This window comes from Botryllus schlosseri, chromosome 12, assembly GCF_051294905.1.
Source record: "Botryllus schlosseri isolate E-star chromosome 12, Bs_hap1, whole genome shotgun sequence".
NCBI classification, from domain to species: Eukaryota; Metazoa; Chordata; class Ascidiacea; order Stolidobranchia; family Styelidae; genus Botryllus; species Botryllus schlosseri.
The window spans coordinates 16,825,659-16,852,589 of record NC_137247.1 but is presented as its reverse complement, the minus strand read 5'-3'; the positions used below and the strand labels follow the sequence as shown (position 1 = coordinate 16,852,589).

Genomic DNA, 26,931 nt, shown 5'->3' with positions numbered 1-26,931 from the left:
CTTAGAGGACTTCCCATAAGATCATGCTTTACGACGGATAGTCTTTCGGCTGGTACTGTACCTCGCTAGCCGCAATATCGATTCCTGCGTAGTTGAAAAAATGTAGCTGTCAGATATTGTGGGCAGTTCATAGTTTACAATACAATGCAGCTGATGATATGAATGTTACTTTTGCTGTAGTTGTATTTCTTTAATATAATATTACGTCTTTTGTGGTAACTATGCCCGTTGCCCATGATAGAGTGCAAAGAGCTGTACTTCTAACGTTAAGTTTCAAAAACGCGGTTGCGAGCTGTGTGGCCTATTTTATCTCGATATTGCATTCTTGCGGAACGTGGCCTCTGTGAAATTTGAAAAGTGCCCGCGACCCGTTTGCATCATGCATTCGTGCCTGATCACTCAAGATTGTGATCCGATCATCCAAATTCGTTCCGGGAAATCGTAATGTGATTCTCGTCTAAACTTAAAATGCTGGTCGATAGCAATCTACAAAGTGCAATATAGGGAAGGCTTATTGAGTTGCACATTACTCGGCCGCAATCTCAACAACAACACGACAAGTATTTTGGAAGAATAGCCCAATGCAATATTTCATAGAGTGTCGCCTAGAGGGTGAGTCGTTCTTATCTTAAAATGCCTCGAAATGTCACTCCGTTATCGATGTCGCGACTCGAAGAAAGGGCGCTTTTAATAGAGCGTGTGCCGGATGCGCGGGGGTATATCTTCTCGCTGCGCACTGTTGTTGCCGACAGTCACGACTGGCTAGTGCTCACGCGATGAGAGTCTTTTGCGAATTTGTTAGTCTGTGACCCGAGCGTTAAGACGCACGAATACACAGCTTATTCGTTCGCACCAAACCAAATACATGAGCATGAGTATTGATCATTTAGCAATGAGCAATGCCCGATATAGATCCGGATTTGGGCAAGAGAAAAACGGCATTTTGCCAGATTAGTATCGCATTTAGATTTGTGATGGTTTTGAAGCTGGATTATAATTTGGGTTTGCTCACGGAAAGTAGGAATTTGGAATGAACGAATTTACAAATTCCTTATGACGTCAAAAAAGAAAGGCAGCGGAAAAATAAAGATCGAACACTGTTACATTGGTAATTCAGCCGAGGTGGATGTTGGATTGAATGATCGTACTTGATTGTTTCGGCACCCGCCTACCTGTTCATTATATCGCATCCATATTTTCTGTCGCATTGAAAATTGTGTGTGTGTTTGTTTGTGTTATTCATGGTGCTTGTCGACTACAATGGTCATTTTCACCAGGCCGTATCTGCCTACTGGTAGCACGGCCCCCTTTTAGGCTTTTTTAAGACATCGCTGGCGCGGATCAGATGGCGAGGAGGAGCCTAGATGCACCTTAAACACTTAGGTATGAATTCTGAAGTCAACCTCGGCCGCACTCGAACCCGCAACCCGTTGGTGTTGCAGCCGAGGATCATACCACTGCAATATCTCGTCGTGTGCCTTGAGCGGATAAAAATAATATAACCGCCGATTACGATGATAGGAAGTGAATTCAAAACTTGAATTTGAATCTCTTATCCAGAATTAAATTGTGGTTTTAACATTTTAACTTTGCATATCTCTATTGGATCGGACTTGACTGAACTTTTATTAGATTTCACATTTGAGCATATTGAGTCTCGTCAAGTATATAGTCATCGGGTGACATTTGTTGTCCCGCTTTAGTGCCAGAAGTAGATGGCTCGCAAAGAAGTAGATGGCTCGCAAAATATAGTGGCTCGTCCAGATCTCTTCGGTTCTCGGGCTGTGGTTAGCAAATAATGAATGCTTCCATAAAACCACGTTGAATGACCGGAGTCGCGGACGATAGCTCTACTTGGAGTCAGTGAATGAGGCAATAGCCGACACATCAGAGCAATGTAATATATATCATTACATCCGAGTAACCGTTCCCAAGACGCGCCATCTCATTTCTCGACTTCGCGATAACTATGGCTCAAGATTTGCGTAAAATATTTTCCAGATTTCGATATAGTTTCTGATGAACGCAACGATGAAGATTTTTGTCGCTGTATGTTTTATCGCAAGTAAGCTTTCACTATATCATCTGTCGAATCTATAACGAACTTACTACTAACCGGAAATGGTATGAAAAAAGAATGAAAACGAGGCTTTATTCCGCTAGATGACGACATAAGTGCTGGTCAGCAGCGAAGTAGTTCTACAATCTACATTTTCAATGAACTCGATCGGTTTTGCCTACTACTTCATTAGAGGCGGAGATCGTAGAGTTGGATTGATTAAAAAGTCGATAATCGCGTCCATCATGATTGAATAACCCTTGATTAAGGAAAGCGGATGATCACAGCGCATAAAGTTGAATTTTAATCTCACGATTTAACAAACCGGAAAAACCTGTCCAATACACTGCGTAAATTCCTACGCGGGAATATTCCGATAATGACCGTGGTGGTTGTCTCCTATATGTATTATGTAATGCAGTGGTTCCCAACCTGTGGTACGCGTACCACTAGTGGTACGCGAAGGTCTTCCAGGTGGTACGCGAGTAGATTTTTTTTCGACCGAAGGAAGTTATTAGTTCAAGTGGGATTGATTTTGAATTTTTTGAAGTTTTTTGACTAGTGGTGAAAAAACAATGCCATATGCATTTATCAACCCGGGCTGATAATGCCTAGTTTAATAGACTTTGTTATTACTAGGGCGATCCTTCACAAAATTCAGTGTTAAGTCAAAAAATTGTCAAAATTGTTTACAAATTGTTTACAAATAATTTGACCCCTCCATTTCGTTTGTATCGTAGATTTTGATATTTTACAGCCTCATAGCCCCGTTGCAGGCGGCCCATTGTCTGCTCATCGTGGATCATAAACTGTCAAACGAAACAAATAGGTTGACAATTGACATGGTGTTATGCTCAACGTACCGCAATATCCTAACTGAAGCAAAGCCTGCTTGGGCATTGCATGGTTGTTTTATCAAGAAGCGCATGATGAAAGATTGTGATGTATGACAACATTGTCAGAATGGAGCAACATGTTGCGTCACCAGCAGTGTACGTACAGCTTCAGTGTTGTCAGCCAACAACTATTGATGTTACACGGTATTTCTTCATCCTTGGCAAGCTACTTAGTAAGGACAGACACTTTCTACCCGAGAATGTAAGAAAGTATATGTTTCGTTGTAATACAACACATTTTAATCAACTTTTCCATAATACGTGGTGTAACTACTGGGCCAGATATCGTTGAAATGAAGTTTTTTCATGACAAAATTTGTCAGTTTTTCAGTCAAAAATGCTTTTTCATGTTAAATTACTTCGTAAGGACAGACAGTCCCAACCTGAAATGAATATAAGTAGTACAATTTTAACATTATGTGCGAAAACACATAATTTGGGTACGTGAAGTCAAAATTTGGTCAAAATCCAGTTTTTTTACGTCAAAATCCTCCAATTTTTAAGTACAAAATCGCCCTAGTTATTACACCTCACATAGCTCAAATACGTGAGTATGACGTCATAAATGGTGAAAATATTTTTGACCGCCTACGGCGTGCGTAAATTGTGTAGGTGGTACGCGAGCACTGCATAAAACCTCGAAGTGGTACGTGGGTGGAAAAAGGTTGGGAACCACTGATGTAATGGCTTCACTAAACAATCAGACGAACAACCAATAATTTACGCACCATTGCAGAGCGATATATCTACCAATATTCTATAATCCCATTCTTCGCTCTGCCATACTACGCGAGTTTCATTTCACGATGATAAAAATTATAACTATTACAGTCGCAGTATCTTATATCAGCAGTCTGCCGTTTCGTTCCACAACCTGACAATTGACAGTCAACAACGCATTCCCGCATCATGTTGCAACAGATATCGCACCACCACTTGATCAAGAGTACCACGTCGGTAAATCATCGCGCGTAACCTTATCCAACTTTATGCGTTCGGATTATAAATTTTTAATCACACGATTAGCATTCTTCCGGATCAGTTAACTTTATGATATCCGACTAAAACCCGTCACGATTAGCAGTTTTTAATCACACGATTAGCATTCTCCTGGATTAGCTAACTTTATGATCTCTGCCCTAAGTGTTTATTATAATAGACAACTTCCAAGTTTACTTGACATATTTTGTTTATTAGCCAATTACCCCTAGTTGCTGACGATTGCCTCTGACTAGTGTCAGCATAAAATATTCGAGTTTAACTAAATATGAAGATATCCTTCAATGATGTTTTTTGTATCTCCAAGAGTCTCTTCAATTACTTGGAAATCACTGCTTTTACTCGTACTTCAATAATAATTTACGACGTTACGTATGCACTGCAGATTAAAAACGTTGACAACGTACTAATGAGGAACATCTAGTAATTTGAAATCCTTTTCTTTTAGTTGCATATGGTGTTGCAGCGTCAGCAGATGATGATGATTCAGCGGCCACCAGACACGGACAAGTAGGCCTAAGTTCAGCGACCGCATCTCGTCATGCTTATTCTCACTTCGATTACGTCACAGATCGCGCCACAAGGACATGCCGAGCAATATCATTATCCTGAACATGGATATCCATATCCACCTGTATATCCACCTCCGCCTCCTCGCCGCATGAGTGCTGCCATCGAACGATACCTTCTATGCATTATTTGGAGGAGAATTGATTCATGTCAGTATAGTCTTTGTGCGAACTGCAGTTTCTAACCTGCATTTTCCCCCCGTTTACCATGCTCCAAATAAGAGAGAGAAAGAGAGAGATTATTTCGTAAAGTGGAACATTAAAATATGTCCAAACAAAAATACATAGGCCTGCGTAACTTAATCCGCGTGGGCGGTACCGTATCCGTATGATCGTGACGATCTTCTTGTCTTGTAAACATCATAATATCGCAGTTATAGAATATAGGAACAAAAAGAGTAGGCTATACGGTATTTTATATCCATGTCCATTGTCCACCATTAGAAGCAGAGCAGGTCGCTGACATTGACATGACACCCTATTCCGGGAAGGCAAGAAAGTACGAATTCATTGCACTGACCCAAAACCAGCTGTTCAATGCATAGGCCATATATGCAGGTTACACGGAAAATATATCAGAGGTCTCCAGCCCCGAGAGAAACCCGAATCGCGATATATTAATATTAAGAACATTCCAACATTCGCGTTTACAGTTGAATCTTTTGCATTCCTCGCAACGCATACGCAGGGCTGATGCCAATGTATATACCACTAAAACAAAGGGAGCATAGAAGTATGTCAGCTTATATCATCATTAAAGCAACTGATTTATCGGGTTATAACAATATTAAACCGCCCAATCATCGTATTATTGCCAATTGCACTGTTTGCGAATGAAAGTGCAGCTAGAATACGAACCTCGATGATCCGTAATATAATGCAATATGCGATTGTGTAGGGTGGATAATGAAGTATTCAAATGAAAAATAGGAGCATGAATTTTGAGGTATTGGGGAATTTTGGTGCGGCCCGGGAACGATCTGAAATGTTGAATCTGGCCCGCGACGTCAGTTGAGTTTGACATTCCCGTCTTATGGATTCAAAGGTCCCTGATAAACTATAGATAAACACGATATAATACTTTCAGAGTTCTATCTCTCTGCGAACCGTTTTATTAGTGCTAAATCATTTTTGATACACGATCTCGGACCGTTTTATTTCGATACCAAATCCTTTGAAATATAAACCTACTTTCGAGATGAGGGTTCGGGCTGCCATTTTGCAATGCAAACAGCTTATGGCCTCACCAGACAATTTGGTGTTTGCTCATTGTGAAAAGTACCAGCAGACTGAACATATTTGTTTAAATACCAATAAAAAATTCTTCGTTAAACTGGCAGCAATTATGCTCCATGGATAAGTTTCTAGCACTCTGTTAGAAGAACCCACGCCTGAACAGATATTCCGTAATAGCCCCTTTACGCTCTAATTTTGCGCATTTTCAATAATAACCAGTCTGATCTGTTTCAGTTTCCATATGTCCTTTTCTTGCATTTGCAAAATAAGGCTAAGACGTGAGTATACCATGCCTACCCCTATCCGGATTCATATCTAAATGCCACATTTTTGCAGGACTGAATAGCTACTATAGTCAGCGATCGGAATTACCGGACCACGATTTGACATAACGACTTCGCCTACCGACACATGTCGTTTCGTTTCATCGCTTCTACTTTTTATGTTATGTAATGTTATAATGCGTTACCTATCATTCAGTGTGCAATTGTGCATACCTCTTATTACATGCTTTAGGTTGGTCAAGGGTTTGCAACCTTTTTGCTCATGATCCAACGAATTAGTTAAAAGATGACACAAACCCTTTCAATTAATAAACATCAGGTTCCAATAACACAATAAATTAATCAAACGAAAATTATCTGAAATTTGTTGAGAAGGCTGTTGCTGTTTGTTGCCCGCAAGACTATGTCTTCTGGATACAGTCGATAAGAGTGAAAAGCGTATGTCAGCCGCAGCATTAGGTCAGGTATGTGGTTTGGAATTTATGTTTAACATGGGATGTAAATGCTGACTCACAAAACCACCTTGTGGTGAAAGACGGTATTTTCATGGGACAAGTTTTGCTGATTTGTAAATATGATAAGGGCACTGTCATCCAGAATTCAATGGCAAGCAAATATTGATATATAGGTCACGACGTCCTTAATCATTTCCGAGGTTAATTATTTATTCTTGTAACTCGTCATTTACTAGCTCAATAGCTATACGAAATGTATGCCTAACATATCTGAAGGCAATCGCTGTTAATCTAAGGAAGGGGTTCTCTTTGAGGGTGGGCCACAGGAGCAATTTGATGTGGGCCACAAAGCTATTTGGAAAATTGTAGAATTAGTGTAAATTTAGTTATATTTGTTATGTTATTCGCTCAAAAATATATTGATATTATCGAATTATACGTAAGCTACATAAAGCTTTTAAATTCGACTCCGATGAGACGTAGTGGCACGTATGGAGTCACAATGTACAAGTAGAAAACGGGACGGGAAACAATGGAATGAAAATGTACCGACCTTTGTATTGCACAAATTGGATGACGCTGGCCATGACAAGAATTGTCCGACATTGGTTTCTCTTGAAAGCTCTCACTGGCACCGACAATCGGGCTGTGGTAATGTACAGGGAGCGAAAGAGCACGGCCGTAACCAATGGCCCCTCTAAGCTGCGCACGTGCGTAATTGCGCAGTGCTGACAAGGTCTCTGCGCACAGAAAATCTTAGTTACGCACAAAAAATCCGAAGGGATGACCTTTTTAGTCGTTACGCACTGTTGTTCAAGGGATCGCGCAATGAGTTGGCGAGTGCGCGCAGACTCGTCAAAATTAGAGGGAACATTGGCCGTAACTGTCGCACCCAAAAAATAACTCACAAACTAATTTAATAACTGCAATCGCAATTGCGAAATAATAATATTTGGTTCAATTCTAACAAGTGTAGGCAGGGTTATTGCCGTCGAAAGATTTGGATTTGAATAAAATAGTATTTAAGGTGGGCACCACTATAATAAATAATAAAAGAATTGTACACCGTAAATACTATTTTATTCATAATCCAAATTTGCCTAGAATGAGTACTGTATTTCATGGTTGACGAATAGATTAGGGTTACCATATTTTTGTGAGACAAATTCCGGACACTCTTTAGCGACCACTAGCGTATTTTAAAATGAGGTCTGACACATTGTCTGTCAATATGGCGTCGCACTAGCACAGCTTTGCCTGTCGACCAGATGTGGTCACGATCCGGATCAGGAGCCGCTATGATGTTAAGTCGGTGCATATATGTGGTTGTCAATGTTCCCTCTAAGCTGCGCGCGTGCGCAAATGCGCAGTGCTGATACGGTCTCTGATGGGCACAGAAAATCCAACTTGCGCACAAAAAATCCGAAGTAATGACTTTTTTTAGTCGTTACGCACTGTTGTCCAAGGGTCTGCGCAGAGAGTTGACGAGTGTGCGCAGACTCGTCATAAATTAGAGGGGACATTGGTGGTTGTGTGTAGTAACCAGGACCGAATCAACATTTTTTTGAGCAATCTCCCATCCAAATAAACACTGATCTTGAGCCCACTATATTGTAATCTATGTAACTTCTGGGGGGCTTACTATATAGGCCTGGCCTACATCTGCTTTCTATATTGGTCTGGTCGTTAAATTTTGTGACAGACATCCGTCTATAATATCGGTTCTTCCATATATGACTAAAAATAAATTTATTCTCTCTCCGAACACATGAAAATATAGTTAGCGGTAGAGCTGGTGGAGGATGGTGACTTCGAAAATATATTGAACGCAATTATAGTAGTCATGTCATTTCACACGGAAAATACTCTTATAAGCGCGAATGCCGGTCCGCACCAGCAAGTTGCCTATCCGGCGCTTTTCAACGTTTTATAGTCGCGACTCCAGTTCAAATATTAAATTGTTCTGTGGCCCAGCTCAAAATTTGCTAAGCTGATTAATCAACACCAGTCAGCAGTATTGAGATCTAAGTCACTAACTTCGAGTCACGAGACATCTCGAGTCATTGCACATTTTGACTCGAGTCAAGTCAAGTCAATCGATTTTCGAAAGTGAATCGAGTAAAGTAAAGTAAAGTAAAGTCACAATTCAAGTCAAATCGAATTTTCGAAGTATGAGTGATCATTCAAAGTTATTACATTTTGATATTTGCTTTAAAGACAGATTAATTGGCCATTTGGCTTGAATCAAATATCGAATATAAAGTTAAATATACATGCAAAAATGCGTTGTATTGCGCACGCATACGTAGAACTGCTAGTAAAATACGTAAGTAACTGTAGTGTACAGCTATACATCATGGATGTAAAACAAACGGCCCTCCAAATGATTTCATCCGGCCCGCGATGCAATTCTGGCTATATATTAAAAAATGCGAGTATTTTATCCATCATATTTCTCGAATCTGTAGTAAGAAATATTTCTAATAAATATTCCTTCAAAATAGCAAATGTCGAGTATGTTCATACGCCACATTATAACAGCCCGACAGCGGAGTTGTGATTTCTAGTCATCGTCTGGAGAAAATCGCTGACATTGAGACCCAATTCCCAGAATGCGAAAAAGTGCATGTATTGCGTTGGTCGCATTTTGGAATCATTTGACTGATGCGGCCTGCGAGTGATCTGAATATTTGAATCCGGCCAGCGACTTCAGTTGAGTTCGATAACTCTAAGCTGCATGCTACATTCTGTTATTATCAGCCAAAATAGAGGATCGAGTACGAAGCCTCGAGAATTTAACATGAAGAAATTGATATCGTACAATACTCTACCTATCTCTACACATCCGTGAGATATATAAACGCACAAACTACATTCGTTCGATTTGAATCATACAAGAGGGTTTGGTAAAGGTGAGCGTTGTGCAATGTAAGGACAGAGCCGTCAAATAGACATCGATCGACACGTTGCTATTAGATTAATCTACTACTACTGGTACGACAATGCAATCGCAAGCTGTGATCATTTCGCTTACGGTCAGTTTATTTGTGATGTAACTATTATTGGAGGATCAGCGAAACGTGGGCTACAATTAGTGAATGACTGGTTGCTCTCACAAGTGACACTGGCGTATCGTGAATAATACGAACATGCACAAGATGCAGTGATTTAATCGACACCGTTTACTTGATGACTTGAAATTGACTCGTAAATTTTGCGCCGAGTCACGAGACAATCCACATTTTTGAAGCGCCGATTCAAGTCAAGTCAAGTCATTTTTGCAAAGTGACTCGAGTCAAGTCAAGTCATACGAAAATGTTGACTCGAGTCACGTCATGACTCGAGTCATCCCAACACTGCCAGTCAACACCTTTGCCCAGACTCACGGTCCATTTTGGAAGCTGATTACGTTCACCATCTTCGCGAACCCAAGAATAAAGGCACGTGACCCCGGATTTACAGCCACTATCTTTGACTAGAAAGCATCTAAATGGCCTTCACTGACTCTAGGAATACACCGTCCTCCTATAATTGCGATTACATTGTGACTTATTTCAGTAAATGACGATTATTTTTAATGATTTTTATTGCATGTTTTGCGAGGTCGGAGGGGGTCCAAACTCCACATATTAAAATCAATGAATGTGACACTAAATCGCGCGCAGTGCGAAGAAATATTCTAAGTGACATAAATCTGCCCCAAATAATCCTTTATGATGATTTACGAATAAAAATTGATCCTATTTGAAGCCTTTAAGATTCCGGACGTTTGGGAATATTTTAGAAGTTCCTCCCGGACTCAGTTTAAACCAGTGATTCCCAACCGCGGCCCCGAGGGCCGCATGCGGCCCGCAGATAGCCTTCTTGCGGCCCCCACAAAATATTAAGAAATCGAGTATTGACAAAAAGTAAAATTTTATATTAATAAAATGCACGTACATAGATATAGGTATAGACATGACCATAACTGCGGCACGCCACACCCTCCAATTGGGGGGGGGGCGAGCTCGAAGGGGGATCAAAATTATTACGTGAATAAGCATAAATTATAGAGTATTTTCTGAAAATTTATGCATCTTTTAACTCTAGACGTGATTTCATGCTGCCAAATATCTTGACTTTTGGGTACTCATCCCCCCAAAAAACATATTTATCGAAATGGGCATATCGGCGTTTGCCATTACCGCGCCACGACGCACCAAGACATATTAAGTTTTACGCCATGTAACATGCGACTCCAAGAAGTGTGTCCAGAACGATTGGCAGCGAGAAAACCGTGGCCGTAAAGGACTGCCCTTATGCTGACCGAAGCTTCGTTATATATATATACAAAATACTGTCTTGGCAATATGAACCTCACAAGACACATAGCCTATCATCCGGCAGGGACAAATTATATTCCAGTGAAGAAATTTGAAATAGTGTGCGTCTCCTAGTTTAGTTGCCTACGTTTGGGCGATTCTATATTTTTTGATATAGCAGACAGGAGGTCACGAAATAACATCATGACGGGGTCATACCAACGGGTTCTACAGTGTCCAAGACACCTCACTTATTTCTACCGGTAAATCTGATTACGTGAGCAGCGAGGACAAGAAATTGATAGCAATATATATGTATTTCCCAATAATATTGACCGATTTTATCATAAAATATCGAAAATGTCGCGCTTCGCGCTAGGCTCACTTAACGGTGGAGCTAATTTCGTGGTAGAATCGAACAAGGTGATAGGGATAGGTTTTTCATCCTATGGGAGCCCAAGACCAAAGTTTTTTTCGGGAGAGGGGGGCTCACTAAGTGCTCTTTCGTTCCTGCCAACGGATATACGCCCGGAGATGTTTAATTATTATTGAGGGGTCTTACCTTTTCAAACACACCTTCCTCGGCTCTACCTGTAAAACTGATTACGTGAGCAGAGAGAGAATAAAAATTGATAGCAATATATATGCGATTCCCGATCATATTGACCGATTCAATTATGAATTACAGAAAATTTTCGCGCTTCGCGCGTTTAGTCAATAAAAGCTGACTCACTAACAAGCCCCTAAAGCAGCATAATTGGTAGTCCTACAGCTCACGACCCAAGCGTCCGAATAATTTGAAAGCTACTGTCGTACTGATTCCAAAAATACGAATTGAAATCTCGCCAGGGCAATAAAGCTGCTCCGAAATAGCCACCAAAGGTCGATTGTTCTGAACAATGGGAGCGTAGCAACACAATGACCATAACAATGGCCAATGGCTTCGAGTGACAGATCGGAACAATGCCAATTTTCATATTTTGACTATTTTGGGTTCGTTTCATTGCCGTGGTCTTCGTGCGGCCCCGACCGTACTCTGAAATTCTAAATTTGGCCCCGACACCGAAAAAGGTTGGGAACCACTGGTTTAAACAGTGAAATTCCGGACATGTCCGGGAAATTCCGGACGTGTATTGCAACCCTAGAATAGATGAAACACTGAGCTATTCAAAGGTAAGGTTACCATATGTCCTCTTTAAAGAGGATCCGTCCTCTTTGAATTTTTTGAAAGTGTCCTCGAAGGACGCCCAAATGTACTATTATTTGAGAAAATCATTACCCAAGTAACGGTCCGACCGGTCTTTCGGCAGTTGAGCCAGCAAGACGACCTTTTTTCAGTCAACCAACCGAAAACTCATACAAAGCAGAGCTTTGGAGCTGAAGCCGGAGCAAGGATTCGAAGCCCTAGAGCCGTGAATTTTCAGCGGAGCCGGAGCTCTACATAAAATTCAAGAGGAGCCGGAGCCGGATCTGAAGCCGTTTCTATGAACAGTAGCTCCGGCTCCGGTGTATTGCATAAGATGCTATGCTTTTACTGATGGCTGCGAATTCACATAATTTTACGATAATCGTTCAAAAGATTGAGAATTGTTGCCTCGTCGGCACCACCTTTTTCCTCACTAACCAGCAACGATGTTTAATTGTTTATATACAGGCGCCACACCTGGGTAGGCTGGATTTGCCGCGCATAGGCTACTCCGTAATTACTGTATTATAGGCATACCCTCAAATTCGTAATCAGCACAACACCGATGGCCAATTGTGTGGGTCGAAAAATAATGAAAACCGTGCATGTCACAAAACAGGATTGATGCTTATGTGATATGAGCAATACACCTTATTAGTGCTGAGACGAATATATATAAGCGACGCCATAGGATATAGCCATGACATTGCTGCACATGTAGATTTAGAGGCGCGCACGCTGCACGCCGAGGAACATTAATTTAACTCGTTTCTAAATTGAACGAGCAAATGCACGTTCTTCGATGATAGTTTTTTAATCGTAGCGCCAAATTGGATAGTGTGTTAACGTTTTTGCCTATTATGTATTGAAATTCATTCAAGCGCACGATCGTTTACTCCAGTAACGATTTGAGAACTAAAATGAGGAAATGCGTCGAAGCAGCTCAGATTGCTATTATAGTCCGCATAGCCTACACAATTGCCGCCATGGTGCGAGCTCATCAATAGGGTGTCCGATTCCTGCGCCGGTGTTGAATATAAGAGGGAAATTAGTGATTGAATGCGCGCTTTCCAATTTCTAATAATCAATTTTGTGTATTCATTCTTGTCTGCTTGATACACTCGTATACTTGAATTGTCGCGCAATGTCACTTGCGAACTTGCAGTGTAATTGCATGGTTACTGACTTGTACAGTGCACGTCGTTGAATTAAGTTCTCAAATATTGATGCGCCATCAGATTGTCAGTGGCACTAATTTCGAGTTTATTCGATTCGTTTGAAGGGGAACTTTCTACACTCCACTAAACTTGATCGACGACGGACAGACTGGTAACGAATGCGCCAATATGGAAGCCATTGGGGGTATATTTGGTAAAAAGTGGATTTCTGCTGATAAGGTCGCGACATGCGTTCATTTCTGCAGTTACACCGGAACAAATCTCACCATTTCAAGATGTATGGCTGATGTATGGCTTGTAACGAGCGCAGTATCGGTATTAAAACATCACATCACAGTTTTAATGCTGTGTCATGTGTACAATGTACAATTGTACATGCAATGGCATGAGGTATATTGCGTTCTCGTCCGGATATGACGTCATCGACTTACGAAACGAAGCAATTATTACGTCATAGGACTTCGCATACCCCCACAAAATGATGGTTCCTTGCGATGGCTACAACCGAACCATAGTTGCCGGAGCTGGAGCCAGAGCAGTGGTATCAATGAGCTCCGGAGCTTGGAGCCGTAGCTAATTTAGAGAGCTCTGGAGCCGGAGCAGTTTAAAATTCACGACTGCTCCAAAGCTCTGATACAATGTGGGTATTTCGGGAGTCGAGTGGGAAAGATGGCCTATTTTAGTCAACCAACTACAAATTTGGAATAAATTTAGCAATTTCTCCGGATTTTACTCCTGTATTGTAAGTCCGAATTTAAAAAAAAAGTGTCCTCTTTTCAGATTCCCAAAATATGCGCTTGAAGGACTTTGTCGACACCATAGTATCGTGAACGGGGATCCCCCCGTGATCAAAGACTTCCTCTTCTCCCACGGGCACCTGCAGACGGCACTTAGCAAATTTGATAACCGTTAGGAGGTTGCTGCTCAACATCAACAGGAGTTTAGAATGTAAAGTATTTTATTATGTCATAAATAACTATAAACACTGGCTTGTTATCGGGCATAAAACGAAGAAGGGCCAGTCATTTTTGCTGTTAATGAATATAGTGATTGATCGGTTCATCTGCATGGTGGTATATGCGTTTGCTTTCTTGCCTTTCTGTGGCTGTGGGTCCTTTCGAGTTATCTTTTCATTTTATCGTAATCTTGCGCTGCATTGAACTGCTGAAAGTGTTGATAAACTAATTGAAAGATTAATTAGTAACAGTGTTATATCATAATTTGTTAATGTCGCATTTTGGTGTTTCTTCAGCTGTTCGGCCTGTTCCCACATTGTTCTTGCTGAGTTGAGTGATGAGTCCGGTCCGTCTCTTGCTACGGTACCTTTCCATTATTTTGATGTATTGGATCAGAAGATTGCATTCACTACGTCTTGAGAACAAACGAATACGCATCTTCGAATATGGCGAACTATGTTCACAAATGTCCAAATTTGTTTTGGAATCTGTTCTGTTGTGACACCGACTTCAGAAAAGTGAGAACGGGTTCGCACCCATAAAACCCAGCCCCTGGCTACGCGTCATCAGGGTTGCCAGTGAACCCGGCCCTCGGTGAACCCGGCCCAGTGAACCCGGCCCTCGGTGAACCCGGCCCTCGGTGAACCCGGCCCTCGATGAACTCGGCCCTCGGTGAATTCCGTCCTCGGGAAATTTTGAAATTAAGTGTATTAACAAGTATTAATATGAATTATTAAACTAATAATGTTATTATCAACTGATTTGTCGATCTTGTAATGAGGTCAGGGCATGCGTAGATCACGCAGTCACGATTGCGTGGTCGGCTCAGTGTTGAATTGACTGCGCGAGGTGCGGACGTGCGAAGTTCGACATCCTCGTATCTGTTCTGTTCATGACATTGCATTGGGTCTTATCGCATTGTACATTGTGTGTGACATATTCAGATGAAAAATATATATCAACGATTGTTATTGCTCATATATCAACCACGCGTGGTCTGCTCGTTATTGCAACTGTAGGTTGAGGTGGGGTGTTAGGGTTGGGTAGGGTATAGGGGGAAGGGAGACATCAGGGTTCGGGGAGTGGGACATTAGGGTTGGGGGAAGGGGGGGATATTAGGGTTGCCGGAAGTGGGATATTAGGGTTGCCGGAGGTGGGATATTGATATGTGAGCGTCGCGTTATCTCCCCCGCTTACTCAATCCGTGAATACAAAATTTCCCGAGGGCCGGGTTCACTGGTAATTGTCATCAGACCTTGTTAACAGCAGCGTGATCTTGAAGGTGAACTGGCTGCTAGCAATGAATTGACCTTGGTTTGTCGTGACAACATGGCATGGGGCTACTGTTTGAATGGTTGGTTTCTGAGTGTTCGCCAAACCCAATGTCTCATCTGCGTAGGATCTATTGCTTTCAGAAATAATTAGGGTTAGTGTTTACCAACATTACACAAGGTCGACAAGGAGAGGTTATAAAATACAAAATTTGAACAGATGTTTGATCGCAGTCAGTGTTTGATTAGACAACAAAACCTACTGAATCTTAACGTAGTTACAAAATTAATGTAAATAAATCTGCCTTGCGCTTTCAACAGGCATACAGAGATTCTTCAAAACAAACTAAGAATACCCATTCAGACATTTCACCCAACCTGAACTCCTTGGTTTCAATTGTGATATGGTCGCTCATAGTATGTTTCTAATTGTGAAGTGGTGTAACACACTGGTAATGGTAACACAGCAGCAAACTTGAAGAGGAGGCTGGTAATCATCTCTATTGATGAATGAAAACATATAATTGAGTGTTCGCAAAATGCTGCCTTAACCGAGATCTTGCTGATTACAGTTTCCCATTATTCCATGCTGAATACTCTAAAGTCTAAATGTTTTGTATTTCACAGTTTTGGCAGTTCCTATAGTATATTTTTTAAAAGCTTTGCATTAATAATAGCGCATATTATCTGACCGATCTTGTTGAAATCACTGAAAACATCAATTTACCATTACGGCGGTTCATTTCTAAAATGGAGCAGAAAGTTGGTATTGACAGGACCGAGTTTGCTTTTGATCTGCTGGCAAGATTCAATGACTTGAGAAAGTCCAACAAGTACTGTGACTTTGTCATACGTGCCGGAAAAAAAGAATTGCCTGTTCACAGGTTCGTGCTTGCTGCAAATTCTGAATACTTTGATGGGATGCTGAGTCATGATACTGAAGAAAATATTGAAGGTGTTGTTGAGATCAAGGAGGTGGATCCGGAATGTGTTGTCAAGTGTGTTGATTTTATGTATACTGGAGAAGCAGTTGTCTCGGAACAAAAGCAAAGGGATTTGATGCATGTCGCTCATATGCTACGACTACACAGACTATACAATGGAATTGCTATCAGTTTGGAGGAAAAATTAGATTTCTCGACATTTCTCTCAAGTAGGCATATAGCGATTGTTTACGATTGTGGAAAACTTTTGGAAGCTTGTGACGAGTTTGCTCTGAAAAACTTTGAAACAATTGCGACTTTTGAATTTTTCAAAGAGCTAGAACTTGAATATGTAAAATTTCTGTTGTCGTCGAACATACTGAAAAAGAAAAATACAATAAAATTGAAAGCTTTGATGATTTGGATCAATCACAGTAGTGACCGGAATGCTGCCCTTGTCGACCTCATGAAACTGATTGATTTGAAAAATGTTTCACTGTCGTACAGAAGATTTGTAACAGAATACGAGCCGGCAGTGTCTGGGTCGAACGAATGTTTGCATCAAATAATGAAGTCTATGTATGCGAGAGATGATGTAGGCGCTGCTGATATTACATTGGAGGATCGCACTTCTCAAAGAAGAGAAACTCGAATTGTTGTCTGTGATAGCAGATGTCAGAGACTCAAGTCTTTTGATCCATTTCAGAGAACATGGAATGACTTACACATGATGCATGAAGATATGAGAAATAAACCTTGTTCTGCGGTGTGCTTGGATGAATACATCTATGTGTTTCCTGACGAAAAATGCTTTCGCTTGAGCTATCTTGAGCATGATGCTAATTGGGAGCAGCTAGCTAGCAGAAATGAGTTCCCAGTTGTCGCAGTTACAATAAATGGAAACATATATGCTCGGAAACTATACGGATACTGCAACCGTGTGGAATGTTACGATCCAGAATTGAACTCGTGGAGTTTCATACCTGATATCGACTTATGTCTGGCAAATTCTTCGTTTATCGCTTCTGATAAGTTTGGCCCAATTCGTTCTGGAAAGGTATTTGTAATCGGCGGTAGTACTGTAACTGAATTATCGAATGCAGTGCTGCAATTTGATACAGCGATGTGTACTTGGTCGAAGGGTCCTTCCTTGATAGAATCCAGATCCCGGGCCTCTGCAACGTTGCTACACGGTGCGATCTACGTATTTGGGGGAAGTTACAAAAATGAGTATTTTACCAGTGCTGAATTTCTGCATCCTAATAGCGAGGCTTGGCAAATTGTTCGACTGGATCATTTTTGTTATACGCAATTTATGTCATTCACCATTAACGATAAGATATATATGGTTGGTCATAGTGAAAACCAAACCTTGAAGGGTATTGGCAAATATGATCCTTGTACCGTAAACCGGGGTAACATTGGACAATTCTCAACAATTCCGCTTTGTATCTTGGAAATGCTCGGGTGTAGGGGAGGCAACTTTTGTGTTTTTTTGGAGTCATGGAGCAAAGATTAGAATTAACTAATCCAAAATCTTCATGGTCATAAATAAGTACCTTATTTTTGTAAATTATCCGTGTCCAAAGTTACCCGTGCATGTGGGGTAACTTTGGACAATGCAGTTTTTTGTATGCCTTTACCCTCTATTGTTTATGAAACCTCGTAAATGAGGCTTATTTGGTAAGAGTTGATGAGGGCAGTGACTAAAACTGAAACAAAATAGTATATGTCTGGCCTATTGCATGATTTTTACCTAATCCCCCCCCCCAAAAAAAATAGGTAGTTTATGAAGGCTAATGCCCCCTTATTCATCCCTTTACTCAATTTTCCCTCATGCCTTCACCAATTGGGACTTATAAATAACATATGGTGATAAGGGGTATCCATCTGGCAGTGTCAGCAATCGACAGCAAACATCAAGCATGTTACGGTGATTAATTCCGATTTCAAATATATTACTGTTCTTTAAAAGATACACTTCCCCTTTCCTATGACCTCTGAGGGATATATTTGTCGTAATTTACGATATCCCATATTCAGCAGGCGCATCTTTGGGAGTATATGATAAGTTTTCGAAGTAGCTTACACCCGATTACAATCTCTCAGCTCATTGCCTACCCATTTTTTCATATTTTGGCAAACTCTTAATTTATTAACCTTCTCATTCCATTTTAAGAAGCCATTAGGCCGGTCATAAGGAATATAGTTGACGATACCCTTTGACACAGATGAAGCAGCCACTTTCCAGAGCTCTAAATATCACATTTTTCACTGTCCAAAGTTGCCCCATTCTGATAAAATTTGACGGGGTAACTTTGGACATCACATTTTCTTGTATTGATCTAAGGGTGAGCCCACTGAGATTTTGGCCATGGATTAAGACTACTTAGAGGTATCTGCTGCCAAGTTTTGAATCTGTGAATCACATGCTATCTATGTTTGGCTGTAAGAAGTTTATTGGCCATCAATTTTGACGAAATTGACCCCCTCCATTAATTTATCGATGTTGGGTCAAGTTTATCTGGTAGTGAAATGAATCCACCTTTTATAGAGACTACTTGTAGTACTGTTGCCTCATGAAAAAGAATTGGACATCCAGCGGCAACCCTTTTTCATCAATAACCATTTAAATCTTTTACTGCTTAGTGTCCAAAGTTACCCTTAAGTCCAAAGTTACCCCGGTTTACGATACTGAAGAATTGAAAACGGTCACTACTTTTGACGAAATGTTTGTTACTGCGTGTTCTTCTGTTGCTGTATGAAATAAAATGTGACAACAAATGATTTGAAAAACATTATGAAGGCGCATGTGTGATAACTGCACTTGACTAAAACTGGTTTCTACGATGTAATGTAATCACGATATTCAAACTTTAAATCCGTTACTAATATCGCGGGTGTTTTACTTTGTTCATCCATCTCATTCCTTTATAGCTCGGACTATGTCCTAGGTTTGATTTGTGAATTAGCAATGGGCTTCATATTCTTTTGAATCTGCTCTTGCTGCTTTTGATATGGCAAATAGTTGATACTACTGCCTTGCGGAGCTATCTAGTTTATAGACTTACCGTGCTATAATTACGCTAACTTAATATTCAAAAGCAATCAATATACGACTTCTATTTCTTGTGATGTCATTCTTTCTTAAATTTTTACTGGAATAGTCATTAGGGGTGTGGTCTGATTCACAAACACCACACCCATGACCTCTTTATGCATTACTGTGTGCAGAAACGCAATGTCATTTCAGGGAGGCCCAACATTTTTACTCGTTATTAAGCTGTCAAAGTTTTTTAACTTGAATTGAAAATCATGTTCTTTTCAAACTGAATTTGTCCTTGTCCTTTTTAGATCTAAGCAGTATTGTTACAGGTACACGATTGGTGGTTTGAAGCATCTCGAAATCATTTCCAAATTTTACTGGTGTGATATTTATATAAAGATTCTGATCCCATGCAATGCTCCTTTCACGAGCTCATCTTTAATTTGCATCAGTCTGGATATTTATCTCAATTTTACTACTGACATAGACCTTTATTCCATTCATATTCAGTGAGCTTACCATCCACTACAACAGGCAGCCTTTCAGGCATCAAATAAAGTCCAGATTGCAATGAGGGCTATGACTACGGCAAAAGTGTTAGTCATCAGCTTCTCAAAGTTTGCAGTTAGGCTAGTCGACGGCAGCCTAATTTTTTTTAACAACCCTAAATATTTATATCTAGTACGGGATTGTTTCTGCACGCCACTTTTTTATGCTCATTACTATTATACGACTACTATTCTTTCAAGATATTCCAGGCATAAAACATAATTTAAGGTTGTCTGATCAGAACCATATTTGTAAAATGGAGCAAAGAATTGAAATCAACAAGAGTGAGTTTGCTTTGGATCTGCTTACGAGATTCAGCGAGTTGAAAAAGTCAAACAAGTATTGTGACTTTGTCATACGAGCCGGAAAACAAGAAATACCCGTTCATAGGTGTGTTCTTGCTGCAAATTCTGAATATTTTGACGCAATGCTAAGTCATGATACTAAAGAAAACACCAAAGGAGAAGTAGAAATCAAAGAGGTTGATCCGGAATGTGTTGTCAAGTGTGTGGATTTCATGTATAGCGGTGAAGCAGTGGTCTCAGAGGAGAAGCAAAGAGATCTGATGCATGTTGCTCATATGCTCAGATTACATAAACTCTACAAAGGAATTGCAACCTTTCTGAAGTCAGGACTTGATTGCTCGACATTTTTCTCAACCAGGAAAATAGCAAGACTCTATGATTGTGAAAATCTTTTGGAAACTTGCAATGAATTTGCTGTGAAAAACTTTGAAGCGATCGCCACTTTTGAAGATTTCAAAAACTTGGAATTGGGCTGTGTCAAATTATTCTTGTCATCAAATGTGCTGAATAAGAAAAATACAATAAAGTTGAAGGCGTTGCTGATGTGGATCAACTATGATAATGACCGGATGTCTGCTCTCAATGATATGATAAAGCTTATTCAATTGAGAAATGTATCTTTATCATATCGAAGATATGTCACTGAAAATGAACCTGCAGTGTTAGAATCGATTGAATGTCTGCGTGAAATAGTAAAGTCTGTTTATGATGATTCACACGTCGAGGCTGCTGATGTAACATTGAAATGCCGACTTTCACAAGGAACTTATACACGTATTGTTATTTTGGACAACAACACTGAAACTCTGAAGTCCTTTGATCCATGCAAGAAAACATGGACTGATATGCATAAAATGCATAAAGATATGGGAAACAAATTTTGCTCAGCAGTGTCAATAGATGATTACTTATATGTATTTTCGAACACAAAGAGCTTTCGGATAAATTATCATGAGCACGATGCGGAATGGGAGCAGTTGGCTAACAGCACAACCACCTCAATGGTTGTAGTTGCATTAAATGGAACAATATATGGCAAGCCCTATGGCTGGTACAGTGACCGTGTGGAATCTTATGACCCTGAGATAAATGTATGGAATTTTATTCCCGACTCGAGATATATGACTGTATTTTCAGCAATGGGCATTATTGACACTGACGAGACAATGCATTCTTGCATGCTCATTATAATCGGAGGGAGAGACAAGCTTACAGCAAAACCAACAGATAGAGTGGTACGGTTCAATCCTGCTACATCCAGCTGGTCAGATGCTCCTACATTGAGAGTAGCCAGAGATGAATTTGGTGCAGTCACACTCGATTCAGTTGTATATGTGTTCGGAGGACATGATGGTAACAAGTGGCTGACGGACAGTGCTGAAATTTGGTATCCTAACACTGATGCTTGGCAAATTATTCGACTCAATTCTTGTCCTATGTACCAGTTAAGCTCATTTAACATAAATGATAAGATATACACCGTTGGAGATTGTGCAATGGAAAATTCGCGGTTCATTTATGAATACAATCCAGCTACTCTAGAGTTTGAATTGCTTGCAGATTTCAAAGACATATCGGGACATCAACATTCTTCATTAGCCTTGTGTATTTGAATATCTACATTAAGAAAAGACTCATCAATGAGCCTTGCTGTCATGAATATTCTCACTTGCAATAATAATCGCATGTATTATGTACAATGCTGAAGCAATATAGCACATTAATTATTTCCAAGTCTTGAACATTAAGATTCTTGCTCTGATCTGATGTCTCGATATGCATGACGTGCAATCCAGATTTTAATCAATTGCCAGCTGTCCCAGGCGAGTGCTACATTTCACACATCATTGCACATGAAGATATAAAGTATGACAGTTAGCTATTAATATTTTTGTCTACGTCAGGGTATGTATCACTTATTAATAATGGTCAGTGTATGGTCAATACTAGGTAATACAAGCCTGACATTTCAAAATGCCGTTTTTGCATTTCGTAGCATTCAAATTGGTGTGTGACAGCTGGACAGAATCAGGTAATATTTTCATTGTGTTGCAGTTTCTGAAATTTTTAATAAAGGCATGTTCAAAATATTCAATTCGCCATTACGGAACTATTCATCAAATTCTAATTCTTTCCATTCGTAACACTGGTCGACATGATTTTTTTTATCTAGCCAAAATGATGACTTTTAAGTCAATTTTCGTACGCTGATTACGAATATGAAGTCGCTTTTTTTCTCTCATGTAAAGATTTTTAATAATCTGTGATTTAAAGTTTTGCATTATAGTGCTAAAAACAGCCTGTTCTGTGACGTATTCCTTGCTGTTTGGTCATAGCTATCACCATTGTGACGTCATCAGAGGTGGTCGAAGCACTTACCATAGGTAGGCCTACTCAAGTAGAAGTAGAAGTAACGGCGTCAATTTCTACTGAAGTAGAAGTAAAACTAACTTTTTATAAGTATGTAAAAATGTTATTATCTAGGCCGAGTTTTTTATATCAGTATCAATTTATTAATATTTTCTTCCTTTCAAAACATCACAATACTGCGATACAATGAAAAGATAGGGTGGCGTCGAAACGACTTGGAGTAGTCTTTGAAGTATTTGAAGACAAAAATATTTACAATTTGGTGTGCCAATATGGTTTGGAGAGAGCCACATGGACATGGAAAAGATTGTTACTTTTGCTCATTTGTTTTATTATTTACTGTCAAAAATCAGCATAAAATTCAATATCCAATGTGACTTGCGCAATACGACCGATTTCTCATGGGCCAGATAGATGTTACAATTCCATTGCCTTCAAAAGTTTTACCAGTAGTTGAAGAAGATTCTCTAAGTGAAGAGTCTTTGTCTGAAGAATGTTCTCAGCATGTGTGTGATGGTGATCAGCAGCTATAATTATAAAGTTGAATCCAGCTGAACTAAATAAGTGTGTCATAAATTTGAATTTGCCTAATGAATCTGCCCTTATTGTAGGTTCCAGATTGAAAGCCGAACATATAGCCTACTTGGCACTGACACCACTTTTGCTTGGTATATGCATCGTGATAATGAATACACATCCTTCTTTGCCGGTGAACCCTCTTCAGTCTATTGTGTCGATGTTCTCATAGAGACATTGGGAACGGTGAAATGTGGCTCTTTATTTATGCATCAAACCTAAAAGCTGTTTTGTCGCGCAATACAAATCAATGTTCTTCTATCCTTGTAGATGACAGTACAGCTGGCATCAAGGGGTCTTGCGAGAATATGAAACTAGTAGTATTCTAGTACTCTAGAACTACTTGGTATCCTTGTTTTATGTGTGAATGACACAGTAGAAATCATTCAATTTAACGTAAGTGACCGATGAGGGAGTGTCGTACACCAGGCTTTAAAATGCTTCAGAGCCTGCTGTTATCGACAGATCTAATGTTGTATTTCCACCATTATATATCTCATGAAAAAGTTTTTAAAGGCTCTGATCAAAGAGAGAGCACGTTCTAAATACATTCACGAAAGGTTTCCTCACTTGACGGTGTATTTGCTGGACCTCAAATCAGAACACTCACAAAAACCCCCAATTTCTTATTAGGAAGTCGGATTTGGAGAAAAATACATGACTCTCATTTATAGACGTTGCATCTAAATTTCATGGAAATACTAAGGATCCTGATTATCTGGAGGGTTTTAGTTCAAGATAATCAAACCTCAAATCCTATAAAGTAAGCTGAGAGCTTTGTAGGATGTGTTCCGTGTCATATACGGACCTAAACGGGGATAAACGCACTTGATACAGCCCTATCTGAGTAAAATTTTCATTCCATTTTTGCGAAAAAATTGTGACGTGATGAGTGAATTCTGACGGCAAATTCTGAATCAGCATCGTCAAATTAGGTAAAATCAAATGATCGTTTTAAAAAAAAAAAAGTTGAAAAATGTCGACCAGTGTAATCAGTGAGCTGACCATCCACAACAACAGGCAGCCTTTCAGGCAACAAATAGAGTCCAGATTGCAATGATGGCAGTTATTAGGGCAAAAGTGTTTGTCATCAGCTACCCAAAGTTTTCAGTTAGACTAGTCGACGGCAACCAAATTTTTTTTTTTTGAACAACCGTTGATATTTATATCTCGAAACCGCTTGTTAGCAATCACGGTTTCATTTCTTGTTGCTTGTTTCTGCACGCTATCATTATACACATTTTAATGCTCATTACTATTATCTGTTTACCATTCATTCAAGATCCTCTGGTATAGAACATAATTTAAGGTTGTTTGATAGAAACGATTTATTTCTAAAATGGAGCAAAGAATTGAAATCAACAAGAGTGAGTTTGCTTTGGATCTGCTTACGAGATTCAGCGAGTTGAAAAAGTCAAACAAGTATTGTGACTTTATCATACGTGCCGGAAAACAAGAAATACCTGTTCATAGGTGTGTACTTGCTGCAAATTCTGAATATTTTGACGCAATGCTAAGTCATGATACTAAAGAAAACACCGAAGGAGAAGTAGAAATCAAAGAAGTTGATCCGGAATGTGTTGTCAAGTGTGTGGATTTCATGTATAGCGGAGAAGCAGTGGTCTCAGAGGAGAAGCGAAGAGATCTAATGCATGTTGCTCATATGCTCAGACTACATAAACTCTACAAAGGCATTGCTAACTTTCTGAAGTCACGGCTTGATTTCACGACGTTTTTCTCAACCAGGGAAATAGCGAGACTCTATGATTGTGAAAATCTTTTGGAAACTTGCAATGAATTTGCTGTGAAAAACTTTGAGGCGATTGCCACTTTTGAAGGTTTCAAAAAATTGGAATTGGACTGTGTCAAATTATTCTTGTCGTCAAAGGTGCTGAATAAGAAAAATACGATAAAGTTGAAGGCGTTGCTGATGTGGATCAACCATGATAGTGAGCGTATGTCTGCTCTCAATGATACGATGAAGCTTATTGAATGGAGAAATGTATCTCTATCATATAGAAAATATGTCGCTGAAAATGAGCCTGCAGTGTCAGGGTCGACTGAATGTCTGCGTGAAATATTCAAATCTGTTTTTGATGATTCACATGTGGAGGGTGCTGATGTAACGTTGAAATACAGATTTTCACGAGTAAATTATACTCATGTTGTTTTGTTGGACAACAACACTGAAACTCTTAAGTCCTTTGATCCATGCGGGAAGACATGGACTGATATGCGTGAAATGCACACAGAAATGGTAAAGAAATTTTGCTCCTCGGTGTCGATGGATGAATACTTATATGTCTTTTCAAACAAAAAGACCTTTCGGATGAATTATAGTGTGCATAATGCTGAATGGGAGCAGTTGGCTGACAGCACAACCACCTCAATGGTTGTAGTTGCGTTGAATGGAATAATATATGGCAAAGAATATGGTGTATTCAGCAACTGTGTGGAATGTTACGATCCGAAGAAAAATTCATGGAATTTTATACCAAACACGAAATTCAAGACCGTATATTCAGCGATTGGTACTCTTGATGATGACGAGATAATTCATACTCGCATGCTCGTTATAATCGGAGGGAGAGACATGCTTTCATTACAATCAACAGATAGAGTTGCACAGTTCGATCCTGCTACATCCAGCTGGTCAGATGCTCCTTCGCTGAGAGTAGCAAGATCTGAAGCTTCTGTAGTCACATTCAATTCAGTGATGTATGTGTTTGGAGGACATGATGGTAGCAAGTGGGTGACGGACAGTGCTGAAATTTGGTATCCTAACACTGATGCTTGGCAAGTTGTTCAACTCAAGAATTTTTCTCCCACATACTACTTTAGCTTATTTGCCATACATGATAAGATATACACTGTTGGAAATTGTGAATGGGAAAGTGCTCGGTACATTCATGAATATAATCCAGCTACTGAAAAGTGTGAATTGCTTGCAGATTTCAAAGACATATTGGGATATCCACATTCTTCAGTAGCCTTGTGTATTTGAATATCTATGAAAAGAGAAGACTTATCACTGAGCCTTGCTGTCATGAATATTCTTGCATGCAATACTAATTGCATGTAGCATTTACTATGCTGCAATAATATCAAATTAATTATTTCCAAGTCTTGAGCAATATGTCATTTTTGATTGACATTAGGCCTTCAGTATGTCTCGATATGCATGCTTTGAAATCCAGATTATTCTCAATTGCCAGCTGTCCCCTGGCTCTTTTGCTATGTTTCTTTCTTTGAGCGCTGGATTATTTGCTTTATTGAGGGCAGCAACTATCATTGTACATTGACATATGAATGGAGTGTGGCTTGATGTGACGACCTCCAAGCCATAGGCTTCTGAAATTTTGGGGATAAGCGCAACCCCCTGAAGGGGTTCATGATCACAAAAGTTTAAGAGCGCCTCATCTAGAGCTGTATTTTTTAAAATCTCATTATTATTAGTTAAGTTATTCAGTTAACCGTGTTTCACAGCTTTAACTGCTTTGTCTAGGCATCTCATCAGACTGCTAGATCACGAATTAATTCATTTAATTTCAAATATTTTTTTGGTTACATGTTCAGCCCAGTACGAAATTGAAGTTTTCTTTCTATTAACCTGTTCACTCTTAATTTACATGTTGCTGTTTTCTATGTTTCTGGCAATTCCATTCATTTACTTGGTAATGTTTATTGCTAATCAATACTCAATGCTTTCAGCTTTTTTTTAGCATAGAACCTTAATAAGTACTTTTTCATTGAAAGCCCCTTTCCGAATTGG

At 39.7% G+C, this 26,931-nt stretch overlaps 3 protein-coding genes and 1 long non-coding RNA gene across 5 annotated transcripts in view; all 4 read left to right on the top strand.

Moving 5' to 3' along the window:
* LOC145451771 (uncharacterized) overlaps window positions 1–6,396 on the top strand; it is a 135,355-nt gene extending 128,959 nt beyond the window's left edge. The window contains exons 1-6 of one of the 2 annotated variants that reach the window (XR_013919031.1): window positions 1,143–1,383; window positions 2,002–2,065; window positions 4,403–4,464; window positions 4,526–4,673; window positions 5,994–6,037; window positions 6,096–6,396. This is a non-coding gene — a long non-coding RNA (uncharacterized LOC145451771). Of the gene's footprint in view, window positions 1–1,142; window positions 1,384–1,999; window positions 2,066–4,402; window positions 4,465–4,525; window positions 4,674–5,993; window positions 6,038–6,095 lie in introns of those variants that run through there. The other variant, XR_013919032.1, reaches the window with a different exon arrangement.
* The window catches only part of LOC145451764 (kelch-like protein 24), a 57,184-nt gene extending 39,040 nt beyond the window's left edge, over window positions 1–18,144 (top strand). The window contains exon 2 of the mRNA XM_080330004.1: window positions 15,167–18,144. Coding sequence (XP_080186130.1) covers window positions 16,141–17,832 — 1,692 coding nt within the window. The 5' untranslated portion in view covers window positions 15,167–16,140 and the 3' untranslated portion in view covers window positions 17,833–18,144. The remainder of the gene's footprint in view (window positions 1–15,166) is intronic.
* Window positions 18,145–20,071: 1,927 nt separating this feature from the next.
* On the top strand, window positions 20,072–24,440 carry LOC145451763 (kelch-like protein 38). The gene has a single exon (XM_080330003.1). It carries the CDS (start codon window positions 20,072–20,074, stop codon window positions 21,824–21,826), a length of 1,755 nt encoding a protein of 584 aa, XP_080186129.1. The 3' UTR covers window positions 21,827–24,440.
* Window positions 24,441–24,496: 56 nt separating this feature from the next.
* On the top strand, window positions 24,497–26,870 carry LOC145451765 (kelch-like protein 38). The gene has a single exon (XM_080330005.1). The coding sequence runs from the start codon at window positions 24,499–24,501 to the stop codon at window positions 26,161–26,163; it is 1,665 nt and encodes a 554-aa protein (XP_080186131.1). The 5' UTR covers window positions 24,497–24,498; the 3' UTR covers window positions 26,164–26,870.
* Window positions 26,871–26,931: the final 61 nt, after the last annotated feature.